General features: G+C 39.4%; 1 protein-coding gene across 1 annotated transcript in view; it reads left to right on the top strand.

Annotated features, from left to right (window-relative positions):
• Positions 1–24785, top strand: part of LOC124789892 — a 93809-nt gene that overhangs the window by 56986 nt on the left and 12038 nt on the right. The window contains exon 4 of the mRNA XM_047257412.1: positions 15594–15808. Within this exon, the coding sequence (XP_047113368.1) occupies positions 15594–15808 (215 nt within the window). The remainder of the gene's footprint in view (positions 1–15593; positions 15809–24785) is intronic.

Below are 24785 nucleotides of genomic sequence, written 5' to 3'. Positions count from 1 at the left end.
CTGCACATTTTGTGGGAGGGGCCTTGTGATGCCAATTTAGGAGCTACTTGAATGAAAAGTAGCAACTCAAAAGTCTGGAGAGCTGACAGTGACCAGAAAGCAATGTCCTGACAAGGTGACCCCCCCCCCCCCCACCCCACCCCGTCCCTGTTGTGGTGAACTCAGGATATAATTTTATAGCAAGAACACAACACTTTCAGGAACATTTATCATCTCCCTTTAATATCTAAAAAGTTGATACATAGCAACAAAACTTCATAGAGTAAAAGCATGAAAAAGAAACTCTTAGGAGCAAAGAATTTTACATGGCACAAAACCGAGCACCACCATAGGAGAGTACATAAAACACACAGTTCTGATTTATTTACTTTAATAATTCCCCCTAAATCAAACTGTGGTGCACAGAACAAGTTTTATATCAAAAATAAGAGATCAAAACACATTAGTTACAAAGTCCTATATTGGTACATAACGCTTCAAATTTGTTTGATTTTAAAGGCTTTGTGAACATCTCCAAGTTGATTTTCAGAACATACATAATCCACATTGTTCATTATCACAGGGAGTTTTTAATGGTATCTAATCAGCCACATTAAAATGTTGTAGAATCTTCTTTGTGTATGCTCACTGTGAAATAAACAAGCCACACTCGTTGCTGTGATTGCATGCCTAAAAATGAATCGAAAGATCCTACTGTTATTTTGAATTCTGACTTTAACATATCTAAGGATGAATTCACTGTGCTTTGAGTTGTTCCTGCAATAAGTCCACCATTGAAATAAATAGCGATCAGCAATTTTTTTGTTGCAAGTAAATACAAGGACCTACCGTAGAACTAATAAAGCCCTTTTTTTCATGAATGAGTGGAACTTGTTAAGAGGTGATTGCTTAAGTCCATACAATGATTTCTTGAAGCTACAGACGTGATCTGGTCCATCACTGAAACCACCTAGTTGAGTAATGTATATTTCTGTATCCAAGTCACTTAAAGAAATGCAGTTCTAACGCTGAATTGACCATCTTTAAAATTTTCCTCTGCTGCAATCGCTATTACAGCACGAATAGCATCATAATAAGCTACTGGACTAAAAGTTTCATTATAAAAAAGTCCAACACATTGAAACATACCGTACACAACCAAGTGAGCATGATATCGGTCAGTCAATCCATCAGGTCAATATTTAACATTAAAGACCCATTGACTATCAATAATGTGTTTAAGTTTAGGCAGTTCTACCAAGTCCCAAGTATCATTTTCTCCAAATGCCTTCATTTCTTCTTTCATGACATAAACCATATATTAGAATTACCACTTTCCATACCTTCATTGAAGTTTGCTGGTGCGAGCTCTTCATGGATTGCTTTTATCGGGCAAATTAATGCATTTGCTTCTTGAGACTGATGAGATTGGTATTCTAATTTATAGTCACTAAATTCTACTGGGAGACGTATTTCACAAACTGGACGTTGATTTGGTAACTCATTCGAATATTCTTGGTCATTAGTTGCTGTGGCTGTGCCCTCTTGTTTTGTGGTTCCTGGCTGGATGAAGAGAGGGTGGTATGATAGGTGGGTGGCCAGTTTGTTCTAACTACAACACAAAATGCACACCTGGTTAAAGCACACATGGTTAAAATACACTTTATTACAGGAACAAATTGAGTACTTAACTTCAGTGATGTAAAATTTGAAGTTCTGAGGTTAAAATCAATCAAATATCATGGTTAAAATACACTTTATTACAGGAACAAATTGAGTGCTTAACTTCAGTGATGTAAAATTTGAAGTTCTGAGGTTAAAATCAATCAAATATCATGTACTAATTCTTGAATTATGTCTGTGTCCATATCACAACTATATACAATGGCTAACATTCCCTCACAGCTAGCTAAAGTGCGAGGTGACAACTATCACTGTGGAAGACTAGAGCCCAGTGCAGCGCATGAGGTGCAATGTGAAATGAGTCCTGATGTGACACAATGAGATACTGAGTGAGAGATTGAGACAGCTCAGTCAGCAGCTGCGGCCTAAATGTACACTGCACAGTGGGCGTTATTGGTGCATAGCCTTGGAGCGTGTCTTGGTCTTCTCGTCTTACACATGCTTAGTTCAGTGCCTAGTATATGAAGTTTCCCAGCGCCAACTGGTGTGCTAGCAAAAGTGTATGCCAGCACATTCCTCCCCCACAAAACACCACACTTTTTTCATATACTAGAGATGTGAACGACAACAGGGGGGGACAGGAAGCTGGATGTAGAGACGAGACGGGAGCTGTAGCTATGGAGAATGGCATACTCCCAGCCATATGCCACCATCTGGCTTGTGAGAGCAGAGGAATGTTCTCCCAAAAACACCGTTCAGGATACACATCCAGTCCTGAGGGCATCTCCTGGGGTGATAACGGTGACAGCGATGGTGATGATGGGTCCAGGTCCATCAGGTCAGAGAGTGGCGATGGTGGAGGCAAGGGCGCAACGTCCATTGGGTTGTCCTGGGGTGCCGAGGCAAAAGGTTTGTGTTGCCGTGAGGCCATGGATCTGAGGGAAGAAAGCGGCAGAATTACAGGGCAAATGACAAATGCAAATTTAATTCTGGTGACAGTGCTGCAAACTGTCGTGATTTGCAGTTAGATAAATATATGTGCCAATGCATTTCTGGACCTCACCTCACTCCCAGCACTGATGTTGACCAAAAACTCAGTAAAGAACAAGATCACATCACACAAAGCAATACCTGTGAACCATCCGCAGCACCAGATGCTGCGCTGGGTGGAGCAAGTGTAGCAGCGTCCGATGGCTGCGGCCACGCTGAAGTTCTGCCAGTGATTGTCCATCATGCGGATGGGAGGGATAGGAGGCAAAAAAGAGTGCACAATTCCAGTGGTGTTTTACCTTAAACAATTGACTTCACAGTATGATTGAATAGAGAAACAGATGTTATGTTATGAAACTTCCTGGCAGATTAAAACTGTGTGCTGGACCGAGACTCGAACTCGGGATCTTTGCCTTTTGCGGGCAAATGCTCTACCGACTGAGCTACCCAAGCACGACTCACGCCCCGTCCTCACAGCTTTACTTCTGCCAGTACCTCATCTCCTACCTTCCAAACTTTACAGCAGCTCTCCTGCGAACCTTGCAGAACTAGCACTCCTGAAAGAAAGGATATTGCGGAGACATGGCTTAGCCACAGCCTGAGGGATGTTTCCAGAATGAGATTTTCTCATTCTGGAGATGTTATGTTAGTTTGTTAGTTGGTTGCGTGTTCCATTGATCAACTGCATGGTATGGTAGCCACGGAAATGGAAATGAGCGTTTGGCGTCATTGGCCGGGAGGCCCTTTACGGGGCAGGTCCAGCCGTCTTGGTGCAGGTCTTATTACATTCGACGCCACATTGGGCGACCTGCACGCCAGATGGGGATGAAATGATGATGAACACAACACAACACCCAGTCCCTGAGTGGAGAAAATCCCCAATCCAGCTGGGAATTGAACCCAGGCCCCTTAATGGTAGCCATTGTGATGTGGAATGTGTCAAGTGCACAAGAAATGCACATATGAAACAATTTTTTTTAAATATATATACATTACAGTACAGTGTTAAAGATTAATATTTCTATTATTTACCCCATTCCCTTAAATGGCACAACATGCATATACTATATTTACAGATTTATTTATACGTATTCAAGAATTCTTCTGTGGCATAGAAGGAGTTGTCAAGGAGATATGATTTCAATTTATTTTTGAAGCTATTACTGCTGTCTATCAGACATTTTACTTCATCTGGTAATTTGTCAAAAATTTTTATAACAGCATTTTTTACCACTTTCTGTGCCAAAGATAGGTTGAGTAAAGGATAGTGTAAGTCTTTCTTGTTTCTGATATCATAATCATGAATATCACTGTTGATGAAGGTTTCTCAGGTCTCCAGCCGGGTGATAGTTCTGATATCTCGCGACGTTTCGGGAAGTGTCATACTACCCATCTTCTGGCATGGCAAAGTGTCAAGATTAATGGAGAGCGGGCCATTTATATGCGCGGTCGCCCCCCTCCACTGGACCTCCAGTGGCTGCAGTGAACCAGTGGCATGCGCGCAGTGGTGGTGATGGCGGTTGCCCCCAGCAGCCACATTCGGTTCTCGGTGTAAGCCTTCTGTCTGCATCCACGATGAAGGACGTTGACGGGCGTGCGCCCGATGGATTGCCGCTATCACAGGGTTCCATGCTGCTCTGAGTTGGTATCCCTCATCTCTGTAGACCAGATTGTCGTGAATCCTTATTTCTATGGATTCTTTGATAACACTTTCCCAAAAGCCAGATGCTCAGCACAGTGCCTTCGTGTTTTCGAAGTTGAAGGTGTGTTCTTCATTTATGCTGTGATCTGCTATGGCTGATGTTTCTGTGTGACCCAGTCACACACATCTGATATGTTCTTTGCAGCTTTTAGATATGCAGCGCTGTGTTTGCCCAATGTATTGTTTTCCACATTCGCATGGTATGCTGTATATTCCTGGTGTGTTAAGGTTCAGTGCATCTTTGGCAGAACCTAGGAGCTCCCTCGTCTTCGTTGGTGGTTGGAGAATGGTTTTGCTATTGTATTTGCCCAGAAGTGGTGCAATTTTGGCTGAGAGCGGACCCACGTACAGAAGGAAAGCGAGTCGTTTGTCTTCTTCTTCTTCTTCTTCTGGGGTTCTCACTGCTTCCTTCTTCCTTTTAAGTGCCCTGTTGATCTGCGTTTCACTGTAGTCATTTTGGTGAAAGACTTCCCTCAGGTGTTGCAGCTCGGATGGTAGGCTGTCTTTGTCACAGACGGCGCGCGCCCTATGTACCAGGTTGATCAATACTGTTTGTCTTTGTGCTGGATGGTGGCAGCTTGTTCCATGAAGGTATAGGTCTGTGTGTGTCTTCTTCCTATGTACTGCATGGCCCAGTGAACCATCTGCCTTCCTCTTAATTAAAATATCAAGGAAGGGGAGGTATCCATTTTCCTCCATTTCCATTGTAAATTTGATGTTCGGATGGATGCTGTTGCGGTGTTCAAAGAAACTCATCTACTGTCTGTTTGCCATGTCCCCACACGACCAAAGTGTCATCGACATAGTGGAAGAAGTGCTTTGGTTTCTGTCTGGCAGTTTGAAGGGCCACCTCCTCAAAATGTTCCATATACAGGTTTGCAATCGCAGGAGCCAATGGGGAGCCCATGGCCACACCATCGATCAGCTCGAAGAATTCCCTATTGCACTGAAAGTAAGTGGTTGTTAGTGCGCGTTCGAAGAGGCTGACTGTTTGTGGTTCAAAGTGCTAGGCTAAAAGTGCCAAGGAGTATTAATTCCAATGTGCGTTCACCCCAATGTCGCCAAACATGGATGTGATCATCATGATGCTGTAAACAGAACCTGGATTCATCCAAAAAAATGACGTTTTGCCATTCGTGAACCCAAGTTCATCGTTGAGTACACCATCGCAGGCGCTCCTGTCTGTGATGCTGCATCAAGGGTAACCGCAGCCGTGGTCTCCGAGCTGCTGCAAACATCGTCGAACTGTTCGTGTAGATGGTTGTTGTCTTGCAAATGTCCCCATCTTTTGACTCAGGGATCGAGACGTGTCTACACGATCCATTACAGCCTTGTGGATAAGATGCCTGTCATCTCGACTGCTAGTGATACAAGGCCATTGGGATCCAGCAGGGCATTCCGTATTACCCTCCTGAACCCACCGATTCCATATTCTGCTAAAAGTCATTGGATCTCGAGCAACGTGAGCAGCATTGTCGCGGTACAATAAACCACAATCGTAATATGCTACAATCTGACCTTTATCAAAGTCGGAAACGTGATGGTACGCATTCCTCCTCCTTACACGAGGCATCACAACAATGTTTCACCAGGCAATGCTGGTCAACTACTGTTTGTGTATGAGAAATCGGTTGGAAACTTCCCTCATGCCAACACATTGTAGGTGGTGCCACCGGCGCCAACCTTGTGTGAATGCTCTGAAAAGCTAATCATTTGGATATCACAGCATCTTCTTCCTGTCGGTTAAATTTCGCATCTATAGCACGTCATCTACATGGTGTAGCAATTTTAATGGTCAGTAGTATATTATTTACTGCTTCAGACAGAGGTAGAGAGATATTTTGTCTGCAAACTTTTAATACATTAATACTGAGGCTACCATGCCTGTGAGACTTGAGGATTTTAGAGATGATGTTGGATATTTCTTTGCAATTTGTGGGGGCTAGATATGTGCTACACTCAGATGGATTGCCTTTAAAATTATACTGCAGGTTATTATGTTTGTCTTTGATAGCTTTCCACACTGAAGAAAAATATTGATTGAATATATTAGTAATTTCAGGTTGATCTTTTACTACCATCCCATTGTGTTCAATAATAAAGTCCATACAGGATTTGTCTCTGCCTGTTCTAAAACTGTTTATCACTCCCCAGACATCAGTAGTAGCACTGTGTGAAGCCTGAAGCTTGTTTGCAGTGTAGTTGCTCCTGGTCTGTATTAATAAATCTTTATAGTATTCTTGATAAGTTTTGGAGACCTCCTTTAGCTTAAGATTTTGTCTATTATTCAACATTGCACTATAGAATAATTTTAATTTTTCCCTTGCTTCAATGACATCATTATTTATCCAGATACTTTTGTTTATATTTTTAGTTTGCTTAACTTTTGTGGCTACAACTGGGCATGCAGCATCAAAATAGTAGTATAAATCAGCAGCAAAGCTATCATAGGAAACGCTAACATTCTCAAAGCATGGTATGTGTGCTGACATGCAGTTCAGTCTATTGATGTTATCATTATACATAATTCTTTTGCTTACATATAGCTTCTTTTTAATGACAAGGGACATCTCATTTGCCTCCAATTGAAGCTGTACCGCATGGTGATTTGAGATGACTAGTTATAGAACAGATGTACTATAAGAAAGATGGGTCATGTTTGTTATTATATTATCCAGACATGTTTTGCTGTTGCCAATCTCTTTAGTTGCGTCATGGATAAGTGGGGTCAGGTTGAATTCATCGAGTAGGTGGTGTAGCCTTTTGGTGTTGGCATCACTGGTTAATAAGTCCATAGTTATATCCCCTGTTATTATAGTATTTACATGGCCATTTAACCCAGAAAACTTACTGTCTATATATATATCAGCAAATCAGATATATTTTTGAAAAAACTGTATCCATACATGCCCTTAGTGGCTTATATACACCGATAATTGCTATAGTTTCTCTACCTCATTTTAAATTTATTGCAGCAAATTCTGTGATTACTTCTATGCAGAATGCACTTACATTAATAACACTGAAATTACTTGCTTTAACAGTGAAGATTGCTACACCACCCCCAGACTTGTTTTCCCTAATAAAGGCAGAGCAAAATTTCATGGAGAGTGGTTGACTAATGCTAATTAGGTCTTCAGTGTACTAATGTTCAGTTTTGACTAAACTTACACCACTTTGTGGAGAATTTTGACTAATTTCCTTGACAATTAATTACCAGGGGATGCATTGTAAAATTTATTACAGATTGTTTTAAGCCTATCTTTTGTCTTGTGCACTTCTAAGTTCACTAATTTCTGGCAAGCAGAAAAAAGATATATGGAGAAATTGGGTTAAGGAATGTCAAAGATCACTCGCAATAAGTTGTTGGAAGAATTGAGGGCGAACAAAGAAAAATCATTATTGTATCTTCCGTGTGTTGATGGTCCAACATTTTAAACATTACTGGAAACGATTCTTCCCATACATTGACATCACCATACATAGGCACCTGCCCACCCCCATTTCTTGAAGATAAATTTCTCTGGATACCCCTATCCCCATCATCAAAAAACAAAATAATGCAATGAGTGATGCAGTTCCACCAAATCAGTGCTTATCTACTACACTATGATATCATGCTACTGGCAGTGCTTTTGAACATCCAGTGTGATGCAGGAAAAATGGGTCAGCAACTTATTTTTATAACAATCATCATTTGTAATTCTGTCAAAGCTGCAGTAAGAAGCAAACTTTATTTGTGGTTCCCGTCCATCAAATCTGAAAATAGTCACTTCAAATAAAGGATATTTCTCACTGAAACTTTGAAAGAATTACAAATAAAAGTGTTAATTCTTTCAAAGACTTGAAATTTGCAAGTGTGTTTCACCTTAAATTATTTGAGGCACAGTTTAGGAAATACATCGTGAAAAAATATGTGCAATAAAGGACTGCATTTGGGCAATACAGGGATAAATATCTATATATACTTTTATTCATACATCTGCATTAATTAATTTTTTTAGAAACACTTCCTTCATGGCTCTCCCTACGTTTTTTGAGAAACAAATCATATGATACATTATTCTTAACAATTTTATTTTTGTACTTATCTGCCATAACATCTCACAATGCAGGAATTTTTGATGCATTATAGTAATAATAATGCTCTTCTGTCTTGTTTTAAGTCATTTTCCACACTACCACCACAAATTTAACCAAACATAACCTAACCTCCTTGGTCTGCATAGCATGCAAGAGACTGTGAAGAACTTTGTCAGCACTGCCTGTAGATGTGTAACATCCAAGCAGTGCAATACATTTCCGAAGCTGTTGAAGTTCTCCATATTACTGCACAACCTCTCAGTCTCACTCCTGGAAATATTGTCAGTATTTTAATCATTTTATTGAATCAACTGTGGGTTCTTGATGAAACATTATAAATTAACTAAACAAACACAGTTTTTTGCCTTGTTTCACAAATTTTATTGTTGTTACTGCACAACCTAGGTTTCAAGTTATAAGCCCATTTTCAAGTACATTACTGATTCCAAAGATGATAACGTACAGATAAACATAATGATAAGGCAAAGATAGTAAACTCAACTTCTTAATGTTTAAATTCATGGTTTAATGTAAAATTACTTCAATGACAATTTTTTAACAGATTACATATAGAAATACACAATTCAGCAATTACACGAATGTGACTAAACATACCTGGGAATGCATCAGTGAAGAACTTTTTATTTATTGATGGATTGAAGCCCAAAGTCTTGCTTCTATCCTGGAGTTGTGATATCATCTAAAAGAATGAATAATTGAATTGGTTTGCTCGTTTAATAATAGGTCGGGGGATGTGTTGTTGCCGTGGTCTTCAGTCCTGAGACTGGTTTGATGCAGCTCTCCATGCTACCCTATCCTGTGCAAGCTTCTTCATCTCCCAGTACCTACTGCAACCTACATCCTTCTGAATCTGCTTAGTGTATTCATCTCTTGGTCTCCCTCTGAGTTTTACCCTCCACGCTGCCCTCCAATACTAAATTGGTGATCCCTTGTTGCCACAGAACATGTCCTATCAATCGGTCCCTTCTTCTTGTCAAGTTGTGCCACAAACTCCTCTTCTCCCCAATTCTACTCAATACCTCCTCATTAGTTATGTGATCTACCCATCTAATATTCAGCATTCTTCTATAGCACCACATTTTGAAAGCTTCTATTCTCTTCTTGCCCAAACTATTTATCGTCCATGGTTCATGGGGGGGTTGAGTTTAGCCCCCTTTTCCTCTGTGTGTAAGACTTGTACATCTATTATGTATTTGTGGTTATTGTTAAGGCAATGTTCCACAAAGGCTGGTCAGGCTTCTTTAATTTCCAGCTTCCATGATGTTCTTTAAACCTGGAGCAGATTGACCTGCCCATCTGTCTAATGTAGCCAGACTGACACTCGCGGCATGTGACTTTATAAAAGCCACTTTTTGTGATGGCTGGTTGTTTGTCTTTTGCATTGAACAAGCCACTATCTGTTGTCTAAGGGGCAACTGAAGTATTGTCTCTGCCATTCCACAAATCTTGCTGTCTCACAAATATCATAGTAAATGGAAAAATAGTGTAGCAAGTGAATACTATAATTCTCACAACCTGAAGTGTTTAAATCTGAGCCCATATCTGGCATGGAGAACTTAGGATATATAGCAAGAACACAATTTTTTTGGAAACAGTGATCTTCTCCCTTTAGTATCTAAAAAGATGACACATAGTAACAAAACTTAACAGAGCAAAAGCATGAGAAAAAGAAACTCTTAGGCACAAAGAATCTCACACAACACAAAACCAAGCAGGGCAGGAAACACAGAGTTCTGACTTATTTACTTTAATGCGTAATGCCTAAGTCAGTGACTGAAAGGCAATGACAATGGAAGCTGTCAGTGGAATTTTATTACTAAGACCACTATGCTGCTGTATGAAGCAATAGCCTCCTGCACCCAGTACCACACTTTAAAATATGTGTAAACTTCTGCATAATTTATTCTGTCAAACATACAATACCATTCCTATATATCCTAAATCAGTTGATAGAAAACAAGGAATGTTGCAACAAATCAGTAATACAATCAGAAAAATTTCTTGCTTATAATTATTTGCAATTTTATTTGTGTGTGTGTGTGTGTGTGTGTGTGTGTGTGTGTGTGTGTGTGTGTGTGTCCGAGGGCAAGTGGGTGGGCTGGAGGATGGGTGGGTGTGGAAAAGAGGGGGAGGGGAACTATGAGCACACTTCTGCAGTTTATAATATAAATTTTCTTAGCATAGATTTGTTATTTTTGTAGCAATCTGTTTTATTTAAGGAACTGGGGTTGTAAGTTTATTATATAAAGTTGCATAATCTCATTGCATAAAAAATTGTTAATCTTCATCCTAATATCGTAATAGCATTAAACCTCATCATGATCAATTTTATGTTGCTTGTACTAGTTAGGGCATACTTCTCAATATAAGAGACATCATTGCCCATTCATTACTGCCAAAAACACTTCCACTGGTTGTCCACATTGCATGAATGATATCCTTGACATTTGGCACATTGTTACAGTTGATACAAGAGATTTTCAGAATGATTCAGTTGTGGATACATCACAGGAGCACTCAAATCATTAATGAATAAGAAAAAGGACCTGCGTAAATACAGGCCTCAGATTGTAATGATCTCAAATACCTTGAAAATTATTACTAAAAGACCTGAAAATATCAATAAAAATAAATGTAAAGTGAGCTTTAAAATGAACTACAGCAATGAAAAATTTTTCAGGGGGCTGAACTGATATTATTAAAAGGATGGTTAATCTAAAATTGCTAGGTTTTGTTTAAGAAAAATTCATTCCTTGAAGATGTATGAAAATTGTTGTATAACCATCAAACTATTGCAGTGTGTCATAGTAAACACCCATATGTTCTCAAAATGAGGGAAAGTCTGTTGTTGAATATCATGTGCATGTTGTTAGAACATCTTCCAACATTTGCTGAAACAGCTAGAGTGTGCAGCTTGATATTTTCCTTTAGTTTCCAAAAAAACCTAAAAAAATCAGCACACTAATACTGATACAAAATGATGTTTTCTTTCAATATACCCTTCCCTGGCACAAGTAAACAACAATAAGTAACACAACAGTTATAAGTAGTACATGAACCACCATCTTGCACTGGCGTGCAAAACATAAGAACAAAAACAACAAAAATAACTTTCACATGATGTGTCACTGCCAAGTAACAAAGCTCAAAGAAAGTTGGATCGTTCTTAGAAAGAATTGCACCAGTATAGTACGGAAAGTAACTGAACGAAATATAAAATGACATGGACATAAAGGACACTTTTATTCAAGACAGTATTTATAATGAAAACACTGCAATCGTGGTGATCCCATGGACATTACAAAAGTCAGGACATGGTTCATGAATAGGATGTATGATAACTGTAGATGACAATGCATGCTTTGAAATGTGCTCCCATGCTGGTCACCATCACTGTTAAGGGGTTGGACAAACAGCAATCTGGGTCTCCAGAAACTTCATATAGCCATTCTGATCATCTATCACTTCAACAAGTGGCTTCTACTGGAGAACTGACTTTGAAACATATCAAGGAGAACAAACTGTCTTCTTGCACCAGTTTCTGATTGACAATAAAGTGATTCATAGTCATGAGTTAGGAAGCATGCTGACAGTCACGATCTGCCATATCTACCACTGTTGTCGAACCTGTAGAATATTATGTAGACATCCATTTACAGAAGTTACCCGTTACTTCTCAGTATCTCCTTTTTCTTGTGCCTTTGTGCTGCACTGGCATGGGTCAGCATGGTTAGTAATGGATTTAGCATAGTTAAGTTAAAGTATGACTGGATGCCCATACTGTCACCATCCTGTTACCCCCCTTGGGCAGAATATGTGTACTGCAACTGTCTGCATGTAATGTTACTCATGTGCTAGTAAATAAAAGTTTCACCTAGATCCAGACAGGTTTGAGGTGCTGTCTTTCACTGAGACTGAAACTGAGCCAATGGAACTCACTTCACCTGTTTTGGGGAAACCTTTTGTGTCTGGTGGCAGGAACAGGCAAATGTAAAAGGGTAGAGTCTATTAATCATTGGCAGTTCAAACATACAACGAATGATGGTACCCCTGAGGGATAATGACAGCAAGGGACAGGAATTGACACCAGGTGCAGCCAGTGTGTATGACTGGAGACCTCATTCAACATGTTGAAGAGGCTATTCCAGGAGCTATGAGGGAACAGGATGCAACCAACCACAGATTTTGGTGCACATTGGAACAAATGATGCCTGTTGTCTGGGCTCTGAGATCATTCTTGGCTCATTCCAGCGACTGGCAATGAAGACTGAGAAGACCAGCCTTGTGCATGGAGTTTCAACAAAGCTCACAATTTGCAGCATTGTCCCCAGAATTGATCATGGCCCTTTGGTTCTGAGTTGAGTGGAAGGATTGATCCATTGGAAAGTTCTGTGACAAACTAGGCTGCAACTTCCTGGATTTGTGTCATACAGTTGAGAACTGTAAATGGGTCAGTTGTGCACTAGACATCAGATGCTGCTACTCAGGTAGCTGACTGTGTGTAGGGTGCACACAAAGGTTTTTTAGATTAGGCAACTCTCCATCCAGTCTGGATGAGGATAGCTGTGGTAAACCAAAAAGCATCAGTGAAAGATCCAAAGAAATGCCTCGCACAGGTGAGAGTATTAAAATTCTAATGGTAAACTGCTGAAGCATTCTCAACAAAGAGCCAGAGTGTGAAGTGCTCATGAAAAGTAATGAAGCTCACATAATACTAGGTACAAAAAGCTGGTTGAAATCTGAAATTGATAGCAGTGTTGTTTTGGGGGGAAATTTAAGTGTATATTGAAAGGATAAGCAAATGGGAAATGGAGGTGATGTATTTGTTGCAGTAGACAAAAAAACTCAAATCTACCAGCATAAAAATTGAAGCTGCATTTGAGATTGTTTGAGCAAGGCTTAGTATGAGGGGTGGGCATAAAATGCTAATTGGCTCCTTCTATTGTACACAAGACTCATCTCATGATGCAACCAAAACCTTTAGAAAAAGCCTCAGTTCACCTGTACCTAAGTTCCCCAATCATTCTATAATCATCAGCATAGACATTAATCATCCAACAATCAATTGTAAAATTACATTTTTCTTAGTAGTGAGTGTGATAAAACACCTGTGAAAGTTTACTAAATGCCTTCCCTGAAAACTACCTAGAACAGATAGTTAGGAATCTCACTCATGATTGAAATATATTGGATCAAATAGACCTGACCTCTTTGAGGATGTCCACATCAAAACTGGTATCAGTGACTATGGCACAGTTGTGGCAACAATGATTACCAGAGTACAAAGGACAACTAAAACAGGCAGAAAGATATATAAGTTCAGTAAACTAGATTAAAAAAATCAGTAAAGTGTCATATCTGAATGAGGAACTTGAAACTTTCAGCATAGGGCAGGAGCATGTAGGGGAACTCTGGCTCAGGTTTAAAAGAATAATTGACCATGCACTGGGTAGACATGTACCCAGTAGAACAGTTCATAATGGGAGGGAAGCTCAATGTTATACTGTCACTGTAAAGAAATTTCTAAAGACGCAGAGATTACAGCATAATAGGTGTAAAACAAAGTGTAGAGCTATAGATAGAGGGATACTGAAAGAAACATGTTTGGCTGTCAAGATAGCAATGCATGATGCCTTCAATGACTGCTGTAACAGTACATTGTCAAGTGATCTTTTACAGAATCCAAAGAAATTCTGGTCATATGTAAACACTGTTCGTGATGCCAAAGTTAGTATCCAGTCCCTACTGAATGAGACAGGACTGAAATTGAGTGTAGCAGGAGAACTGCCTCAATTTAATCCTTGCACCACTGGAAAGATGAATGAAATAAGCATTAGTGTCAGTATTGTTGAGAAACAGCTAAAATCATTAAAACTGTTGGAATCTCTGTCAAAATCTATACTGAATTTGTGGCTGAGCTAGCCCTTCTTCTTACTGTAATCTCTCATGGATGCCTCAGATAAAAATATATGCCCAGTTCTTGGAAAAAGGTACAGGTCATACCCTTCTACAGTAAGGGTAGTAGTAGAGGTCCACAAAACTGCCATCCAGTATCCTTGACATTGATTTGTTGTAGAATTTTAGAACATATTTTGAGTTCAAACACAATAAGGTATTGTGAACAGGATGACCTGCACAATTCCAAGTGGCATGGATTCCAAAAACATCAATTGAGTGAAATCCAACTCATGTTTGTCTCACACGACACACTGAAAGCTTTGGCTCAAGGTAGATGTAGAATTTCTTGATTTCCGTAAAGCATTTGATTCACTATCACACCTATGAAATCATCACATAGGGTCAGTCATGGGTAAAGCAGATGGTAGATTTTGGTTTATTGGTAGAATACTGGGACTGTGCAATCAATCTACAAAGGCATTTGTTTACAAATCACTCAGCAATCAGTTCTAGAATATTGCTCAAGTGTGTGGGACCCATACCATATAGGACTAGCAGGGGATATTGAATGTATACACAGGAGGGCAGCATGAATGGTCACAAGTTTGTTTAAACCACGGAAGAGTGTCACAGAGATACTGAAGGAATTGAACTGTAAGATTCTTGAAGGTAAACATAAACTATCCCGAGAAAGTCTATTAACAATGTTTCAAGAACGAGCTTTAAATGATTACTCTAGGAATATACTTAGTATTGCTCACATAGGGATTGTGAAGATAAGATTAGAGTAATTACTGCATTCACAGATACATTCAAACAATCATTCTTCCTGCACTGCATACATGAATGGATCAGGAAGAAACCGAAATAACTGGTACAATGAGTTGTACCTTCTGCCATCCACATCATGGTGGTTTGCAGAGTATAGATTTAGGTGAAGGTGTGTATGTATACCTTGGGATGGTACACCTCCTCATTCTGGAACCAGCACTTAAAGACACAAGGCTATCTGGGCTGACCTTCTCAGGATGTTCTGTGACACGTTTAAAAGCAATCATTCCTTTTGGCAGACCATCATAATGGCCATGTTATACAAAGACTATATGTGCACTGTTGTCTTTCTGAACACTAGCCTTTGTTACCAAATTAGTCAACTGCTACTTCACCTTATTCCATAACATCATCTATAGTCATGTTTTGACCTGCCACATAAATACTTTTTTACCCTGGTAACATTAGTTTTTCACAGTCCTACTACATATACACCTCCTGTACTTTAAACTCATTTGTGTCAAAGGTACGACATGAAGAGATCCGAATGCGTGAAAAGGATTTTACATTTCGACCACAACGAAGAGAATTTCGCCGACAGGGAGAATACTCTTATGCAAACCCTGTCCCTCCTGACATGCGTTCTGTTGCACTGGAAGATCTAAGCCCTGTTCCAATAGACTGGAAAATGCTCACTTCAGTGAGGCCACGTTCAAAGGTTGATGAAGAACTGTTTTCCAGGTAAGTTATCAAAACTAATTATATAAGTCATAATTATGTAAGTCAAACAATACATTTCTATGTGCTGCAATACTGTGACACATTAAAACTTGTAAATAATTAAGGAGTGAAGGTCCTAAAGGTCATTTCCAAGAAAACTGCTGTGGTGCTGTTCATAAGGAAGCGTATCCAGGGCATATACTGGAATCTCAAGCTCTTCACCAAAACTCTACTAGTAGAGGGAGTAGTGGAGTATCTAGCAGCAATCCTGGATGTGAAACTATGTTGGACCTCAGATATAAAGAATATATGTTCCCAAATGAAAGGTGCTCTTATGTGCACTGAAAGGGCCTGTAGTAAAAACTTGGTTCTAAATCTCAAAAGCATATATTGGATATACACAACTCTAATAAGACCTATGATAGGTTATGGCGCTATAGCATGATGAAATAAAGTAGAACTGATGGCAACTTCGAAGGTGTTGGCAAGGCCCAGAGATTCGCTGCTTAGCCGTAACAGGTGGAATTAGCAGCACACCCACTACTGGGATGGAGAGAATGCTGGACTTGCCTCCCATTGCACCTTTGGGTTACAATGGAGGCACCACCATGGGCATAAAGGTTAAAAGCTGAAAACAACTGGAATTCTTTAGGAAATTCAAATCCCAAATGTGGTACTTATAGGAGTCTTCGAGGAATGCCGGCTGACTACACAACAATGACCATCTGCTTCAGTAAACACCTCAGGGTAATATTTGGAAGTACAAAGCAGCGGAAGAACAAACCTCTATACTGCTCAGGAGGTATAGTCTGGTCTACTGATGGATTGAAAACAGACAAAGGAGGTGGTGGGGGGGGGGGGGGGGGGCAGGATATATGGGGTACAGCCTAGACTAGAAACCACAGTCTCTCTAGGGAATTCAGCCATGGTATTCCAGCTGGAAATATCGCTATCAGAGAGTGTGTGGAGGAGAATCTGTGTTGGTGCTACAAGGACCATGGCATCTGTGTTCATTCAGCCAGCCAAGCAGCTCTGAAATCTCTATCAGCCTTTGCAATAAGAGCAAAGATTGTTGCTGAATGCCATGAAGCCACTGTAAGGCTAGGTTGAAGCAACAGGCAAAATCTGCTGTGTGTTCCTAGTCACTCGGAAATCAGCAACAATGAACAAGCTGACAGGCTAGTGAGGACAGGTGCAATGACTCCATCTGTTGGACTGTAAACTTTTCTGACCGCCACTAAAGCAATGGTAAGGACAAAACTATATGGCTAGATTAGGAGGCACTGTGCAGAATATTTGACTTACAATCCAAAAATAGAAGTATTGTAAGCTAATGACACTGAAGTGATGTTTCAAGATAAATTCTGCAATCCTTGGTTTGCACAGGGAGACAAATTAAACTCATGGTAAGACTAATGACTGCCCACGGAGACTTTAAAAAAACAATTAGAAATGATGGGTGTAGAGAAAGAAGCCCATAAGTGCACCTGTAGCTCAAAAATGGATTTGTCCAAAAGCTAACAAAGTTTTCTTTGTGAAACATTACCATCACTCCTTAATTATTTACATTCTGCCAGAATTTCTCATACCATACGTAAACATTAAAATAAGTTTACTCGTACAGATTTCCAAATGGCATCAGGTGACAAAATGAGCATGGGTGAAGATGTCATGAGTATCAATTTCCCAATAAGAGAATGCTAGATATAACCATCAGACACTAATTAATTCATACTGCAGCATAAGAAATAAATATGCATGGTCAGTCATATTTTACAGATTACTTTTAGATTAAAGTAACTTAGATTAGATTAATACTAGTTCCATGGATCATGAATACAATATTTCGTAATGATGTGGAACGAGTCAAATTTTCCAATACATGACATAATTAAGTTAATTTAACAACATACTTAAGTTAATCTAACAACTTTTTTATTTTTTGCGTTTTTTATTTTTTATTTTTTTATAATTTTTGTTTGTTTTTTTTTTTTTTTTTTTCTTAATTTATATCTCAAAATTCCTCTATGGAGTAGAAGGAGTTGTCATTCAGAAATTCTTTTAATTTCTTCTTAAATATGTGTTGGTTATCTGTCAAACTTTTGATACTATTTGGTAAGTGACCAAAGACTTTAGTGGCAGTATACTTCACCCCTTTCTGTGCCAAAGTTAGATTTAATCTTGAATAGTGAAGATCATCCTTTCTCCTAGTATTGTAATTATGCACACTGCTATTACTTTTGAATTGGGTTTGGTTGTTAATAACAAATTTCATAAGAGAATATATATACCGAGAAGCTACTGTGAATATCCCTAGATCCTTAAATAAATGTCTGCAGGATGATCTTGGGTGGACTCCAGCTATTATTCTGATTACACGCTTCTGTGCAATAAGTACTTTATTCCTCAGTGATGAATTACCCCAAATTATGATGCCATATGAAAGCAATGAGTGAAAATAGGCGTAGTAAGCTAATTTACTAAGATGTTTATCACCAAAATTTGCAATGACCCTTATTGCATAAGTAGCTGAACTCGAACGTTTCAGCAGATCATCAATGTGTTTCTTCCAATTTAATCTCTCATCAATGGACACACCTAAAAATTTGGAATATTCTACCTTAGCTATATGCTTCTGATTAAGGTCTATATTTATTAATGGCGTCATACCATTCACTGTACGAAACTGTATGTACTGTGTCTTATCAACTTGAAATACTGACAACAACATCTCAGTACATATATTTACTGATGTGCTTCATAATGAATAACCCCACTCTGTATGAAACGAATTGCCTACATCATAAACATAACACCAGAAGAAAAGAGGATTTCCACTGTGAGTTAAAGAACTTGACACTTATTCAGAAAGGGGTAAAGTATGCTGGAACGAAAATTTTCAATTCCCTACCCAACAGCATCAAAAGTATTAGGAGCAGTACATCAGTATTTAAACGTAGCTCGAAAAATTATTTACTTGAGACCTCACTTTATTCACTAGAGGAATTCTTTCAGAGAAATAAGTAAAACCCAGATTGGAAATATGTTTTTAAATTTTTTTACACTATTTACTGTTAAACTAATGTAATAATGCCCTAATGTAAAAATTCCTGTTTTTCTCATTTCCATTTTTGGGTCACTTTTAAACCCAAAGTGGGAAGTTTTGATTACTGTTCAAGGTTAAAATAAATGCAATAATGCCCTAAATATGAAACTGCTATCTTCACATTTATGTTGACTAGTTTTTAAGCTAAAAAGTATGACTTTTGTGCACTGTTATTAATACTATAACAATGTCTTTATTCTATGTATTTTATTATTTATATTGACACGTTCCATATCTGAGTGACTTGCTCACATGTACAGATCTATGGAACAAGTATATAAATAAATAAATAAATAAATAAAAATAAAATTCAGCGAGAGTCTGTTTACAAGGAACCACTTAGTAATTTTGTGAAAGACGGTATTGACAATTTCATCAGTTAATTCTTGTTTGTCAGGTGTGATTACTATACTTGTATCATCAGCAAAGAGAACTAACTTTGCCTCTTCATGAATATAGAATGGCAAGTCATTAATATATATTAAGAACAACAAAGGACCCAAGACTAACCCTTGTGGAACCCCATTCTTGATAGTTCCCCAGTTTGAGGAACATGCTGATCTTTGCATATAATGAGAACTGCTTATTTCAATTTCCTGCACTTGTCCAGTTAGGTACGAATTGAACTATTTGTGCACTGTCCCACTCATGCCACAATGCTTGAGCTTGTCTAGCAGAATTTCATGATTTACACAATCAAAAGCCTTTGAGAGATCACAAAAAATCCCAATGGGTGGTGTTCCATTATTCAGGTCATTCAAAATTTGATTGGTGAAAGTATATATGGCATTTTCTGTTGAAAAACCTTTCTGGAAACCAAACTGACATTTTGTTAGTACTTCATTTTTACAGATATGTGAAGCTACTCTTGAATACATTACTTTCTCAAATATTTTGGATAAAGCTGTTAGAAGGGAGATTGGACGGTAATTGTTGACATCAGATCTATCCCCCTTTTTATGCAAAGGTATAACAATAGCATATTTCAGTCTATCAGGGAAAATGTCCTGTTCCAGAGAGCTATTACACAGGTGGCTGAGAATCTTACTTATCTGTTGAGAACAAGCTTTTAGTATTTTGCTGGAAATGCCATCAATTCCATGTGAGTTTTTGCTTTTAAGCAAGTTTATTATTTTCCTAATTTCAGAGGGAGAAGTGGGTGAGATTTCAATTGTATCAAATTGCATAGGTATGGCCTCTTCCATTAACAGCCTAGCATCTTCTAATGAACACCTGGATCCTACTATATCCACAACATTTAGAAAATGATTATTAAAAATATTTTCAACTTCTGACTTTTTGTTCGTAAAGTTTTCATTCAATTTGATGGTAATACTATCTTCCTCTGCTCTTGGTTGACCTGTTTCTCTTTTAATAATATTCCAAATTGTTTTAATTTTATTATCAGAGTTGCTGATTTCAGACATGATACACATACTCCTGGATTTTTTAATAACTTTTCTTAATATAACACAGTAGTTTTTATAATGTTTGATAGTTTCTGGGTCACTACTCTTTCTTGCTGTCAGATACATTTCCCTTTTCCGGTTACAAGATATTTTTATACCCTTAGTAAGCCATGGTTTGTTACAAGGTTTCTTACGAGTATATTTAACTATTTTCTTGGGGAAGCAGTTTTCAAATGCATTTACAAAAATGTCATGAAATAAATTATATTTTAAATTGGCATCAGGTTCACAGTACACCTCATACCAGTCTAACTGCTGTAGGCTTTCCCTGAAATTTGCAATTGTTAAATCGTTGACTGAACGTACTACTTTGGAGGGCTGTTTAGTATTGCTGAATGGAGCTATGTCATATATTGTAACTAGCTGTGCACCATGATCAGAAAGACCATTCTCAACAGGCTGAGCATTTATCTGGTTAAACTTATCTTGGTCTATAAAGAAGTTATCTATCAGTGAGCTGCTATCCTTTACCACCCGAGTAGGAAAATCAATAACGGGTGTCAAATTGAAAGAACCGAGTAATACTTCAAGGTCGTTTTTCCTATTACCCTCTTTCAGAGAATCTACATTGACGTCCCCACAAATAATAATTTGCTTCCCCCTATCTGACAGATAGCACAACAAGGAGCCCAAATTTTTCAGAAATAGATGAAAATTTCCTGATGGGGACCTATATACAGTTACAATTATAAATGTGCCTTTATTTAATTTAAGCTCACAGGCACATGCTTCTATATGTTTCTCTACACAAAACTTTTTTGTTTCTATACTTTTTGCACAATGATAACTTTTGACATATAAGGCAACTCCTCCTTTCTCCATATTTTCTCTCATCACATGTGCAGAGAGCTTAATCCACTTACATTTACCTTATCCATATCAGTAACGATGTGATGCTCAGACAGGCATAGTATATCTATTTCATCCTCAGCTTCTAAATCTCCTAAACAAACCAGAAGCTCATCTATTTTATTCTTTAAACTCCCAATATTTTGATGAAATATACTTACATAATTTTTAATTATACTTTTATGAGAACCTTTCCTTATTCTAACATTTGCAGTACTCTCCTGTCTGAGTTTCTCATTGTGCTTAGGCCTAGTTCCTATACCAGTGGTCACATGGTGTTCAGAGAGGCAGATTATGTCAACTGGGTTGGGTGACTTTAATTCATCAATGCAATTACCTAGGACTGAGATTCAACTTGGTGGAGATAAAATTTCTGGTGATTCCAGAATGAGATTTTCACTCTGCAGCGGAGTGTGCGCTGATATGAAACTTCCTGGCAGATTAAAACTGTGTGCCCGACCGAGACTCGAACTCGGGACCTTTGCCTTTCGCGGGCAAGTGCTCTACCATTTGAACTACCGAAGCATGACTCACGCCCGGTCCTCACAGCTTTACTTCTGCCAGTATCTCGTCTCCTACCTTCCAAACTTTACAGGAGAGCTTCTGTAAAGTTTGGAAGGTAGGAGACGAGATACTGGCAGAAGTAAAGCTGTGAGGACCGGGCGTGAGTCGTGCTTCGGTAGCTCAGATGGTAGAGCGCACTTGCCCGCGAAAGGCAAAGGTCCCGAGTTCGAGTCTCGGTCGGGCACAGAGTTTTAATCTGCCAGGAAGTTTCTGGTGATTGGTGTAAATTTATAATTGACAGCTGTGATTGGTGATCCAATGTGCTACAATTGTGCTGTTTAATTTCTTTCCTAAACTGAAGATTTGTTTCAATCCTGACCTTTGTAGAACTTGACATCTTTCTGTGTTACCTATCCTAAAAAAGATGCTGCTCCAACACCTGTAACCACTGGTATTTTACCAGTCATGGCAGTGCCTCCCCCCCTTAAATTCCCTGCTATTACCCCAGCCAGTTTCCCCTTCCCTTTCATGTTGAGATGTAGGCCGTGCCTGGTATAGTCCCACATACTGAGAGAATCAACAGGAACCACACCAATATGAGCCCCCGCACCCGACACAAGCTGCTGGTCCAACTCTAAATTAACTCTCCCAACATAGTTATGTGAACAGTGAATTGTCTGTTATATTTTATGTTTGCAGTTTAAACGCTCTGATTCTTCATGGTGCCTCTGAACTACAGACAAATGCTACTTGCAGTCTTATGATTACATGTTCTAATTAATCAGTTTATTTTGTGTTGATCAAAATCAATGCCTACTGTGACAAACATACAGAATTCTGAAAGCTCTGACTTACTGGTGGCAAATATGATCCTTAGCCCGACTGCAATGAAACTCTGCCCTTCTGGTAGGATAATCCATTATTATGATTTGCCCAACTTGAGAGTCAATTTTCCTTGGCCCTCGTCACCTCAAAGGAAACTAAATATGGTGGTATGGTACCTGCACTTAAAGAGCAAATGGTTATAGAAGTACAAGACATCCTAGCTCCATCACCAAGCACTAAAAAATATACCTCTATCAAGCATGAACTTATTGCAGTCAGAAGCCAAGCAACTTGAAAAATTAATCTTCACTGAAGATTTCAGTGACCATACACCATCTCAACTACTTCGTCATCTCTATACACTCACAGGCAACGCTATTGACAGTGATATTCTGCAGACTATAAGGCTGTTATGCTTGCCTGTTGGAGTACAGAAAATGCTCACAGTTTACACTGAAGATCTTGATGCTTTCATTCACACTGCTGACCAAATAGTTGAGACATATCCAAGAAAAGGCATTGCAACTGTCTCTACCAGAACAGAGACTTCTCTGGAAGCACTGCAAACACAAGTAACTGAATTATTTAAGCAATACTTGGACCTACAAATATGCCACTTGACATGCACCATGATGGCAGTGCTCTTCCAGCAGAAACAGGTGTTTGACCTTTGGGGAGAATATTTGCTGACGCTATGTCAACCATGCGCCAAAGTGATTACAGGTGATTCACGTTACATTAGTGGAAATCAGTAAAAAGGCAGGGATCCTACGAAAGTATTAGTACATTATCTGTAGTATAATGTATTGGATTTATTATTAAAGTAGTAGATACATATAAGATATAAACAATCATGATGGAATTATATAGTTACTTTCACAACATATGTAACAAAATAAGATGTTTATATACAAAGATGATTTGACTTACCATACGAAAGCGCTGTCAGGTCGATAGAAACACAAACAAACACATACATACACACAAAATTCTAGCTTTCGCAACCAATGGTTGCTTCGTCAGGAAAGAGGGAAGGAGAGGGAAAGACGAAAGGATGTGGGTTTTAAGGGAGAGGGTAAGGAGTCATTCCAATCCCAGGAGCGGAAAGACTTACCTTAGGGCGAAAAAAGGACAGGTATACACAATACACAATATTTAAATATGTCTGCTTGTGTCTGTATGTGTGGATGGATATGTGTGTGTGTGTGCGCGAGTGTATACCTGTCCTTTTTTCCCCCTAAGATAAGTCTTTCCGCTCCCGGGATTGGAATGACTCCTTACCCTCACCCTTAAAACCCACTTCCTTCCGTCTTTCCCTCTCCTTCCCTCTTTCCTGATGAGGCAACAGTTTGTTGCGAAAGCTTGAATTTTGTGTGTATGCTTGTGTTTGTTTGTGTGTCTATCGACCTGCCAGTGCTTTCGTTCAGTAAGTCACCTCATCTTTGTTTTTATATATAATTTTTCCCACGTGGAATGTTTCCCTCATGTACTAATACTTTCGTAGGATCCCTGCCTTTTTACTGATTTCCACTAATGTAACGAGAATCACCTGTAAAATACACTCCTGGAAATGGAAAAAAGAACACATTGACACCGGTGTGTCAGACCCACCATACTTGCTCCGGACACTGCGAGAGGGCTGTACAAGCAATGATCACACGCACGGCACAGCGGACACACCAGGAACCGCGGTGTTGGCCGTCGAATGGCGCTAGCTGCGCAGCATTTGTGCACCGCCGCCGTCAGTGTCAGCCAGTTTGCCGTGGCATATGGAGCTCCATCGCAGTCTTTAACACTGGTAGCATGCCGCGACAGCGTGGACGTGAACCGTATGTGCAGTTGACGGACTTTGAGCGAGGGCGTATAGTGGGCATGCGGGAGGCCGGGTGGACGTACCGCCGAATTGCTCAACACGTGGGGAGTGAGGTCTCCACAGTACATCGATGTTGTCGCCAGTGGTCGGCGGAAGGTGCACGTGCCCGTCGACCTGGGACCGGACCGCAGTGACGCACGGATGCACGCCAAGACCGCAGGATCCTACGCAGTGCCGTAGGGGACCGCACCGCCACTTCCCAGCAAATTAGGGACACTGTTGCTCCTGGGGTATCGGCGAGGACCATTCGCAACCATCTCCATGAAGCTGGGCTACGGTCCCGCACAGCGTTAGGCCGTCTTCCGCTCACACCCCAACTTCGTGCAGCCCGCCTCCAGTGGTGTCGCGACAGGCGTGAATGGAGGGACGAAT

This window comes from Schistocerca piceifrons, chromosome 3 (assembly GCF_021461385.2).
Source record: "Schistocerca piceifrons isolate TAMUIC-IGC-003096 chromosome 3, iqSchPice1.1, whole genome shotgun sequence".
Taxonomy (NCBI): domain Eukaryota; kingdom Metazoa; phylum Arthropoda; class Insecta; order Orthoptera; family Acrididae; genus Schistocerca; species Schistocerca piceifrons.
Note: the sequence above shows the minus strand (reverse complement) of the source record. Positions and strands in the feature narration are given on the sequence as shown.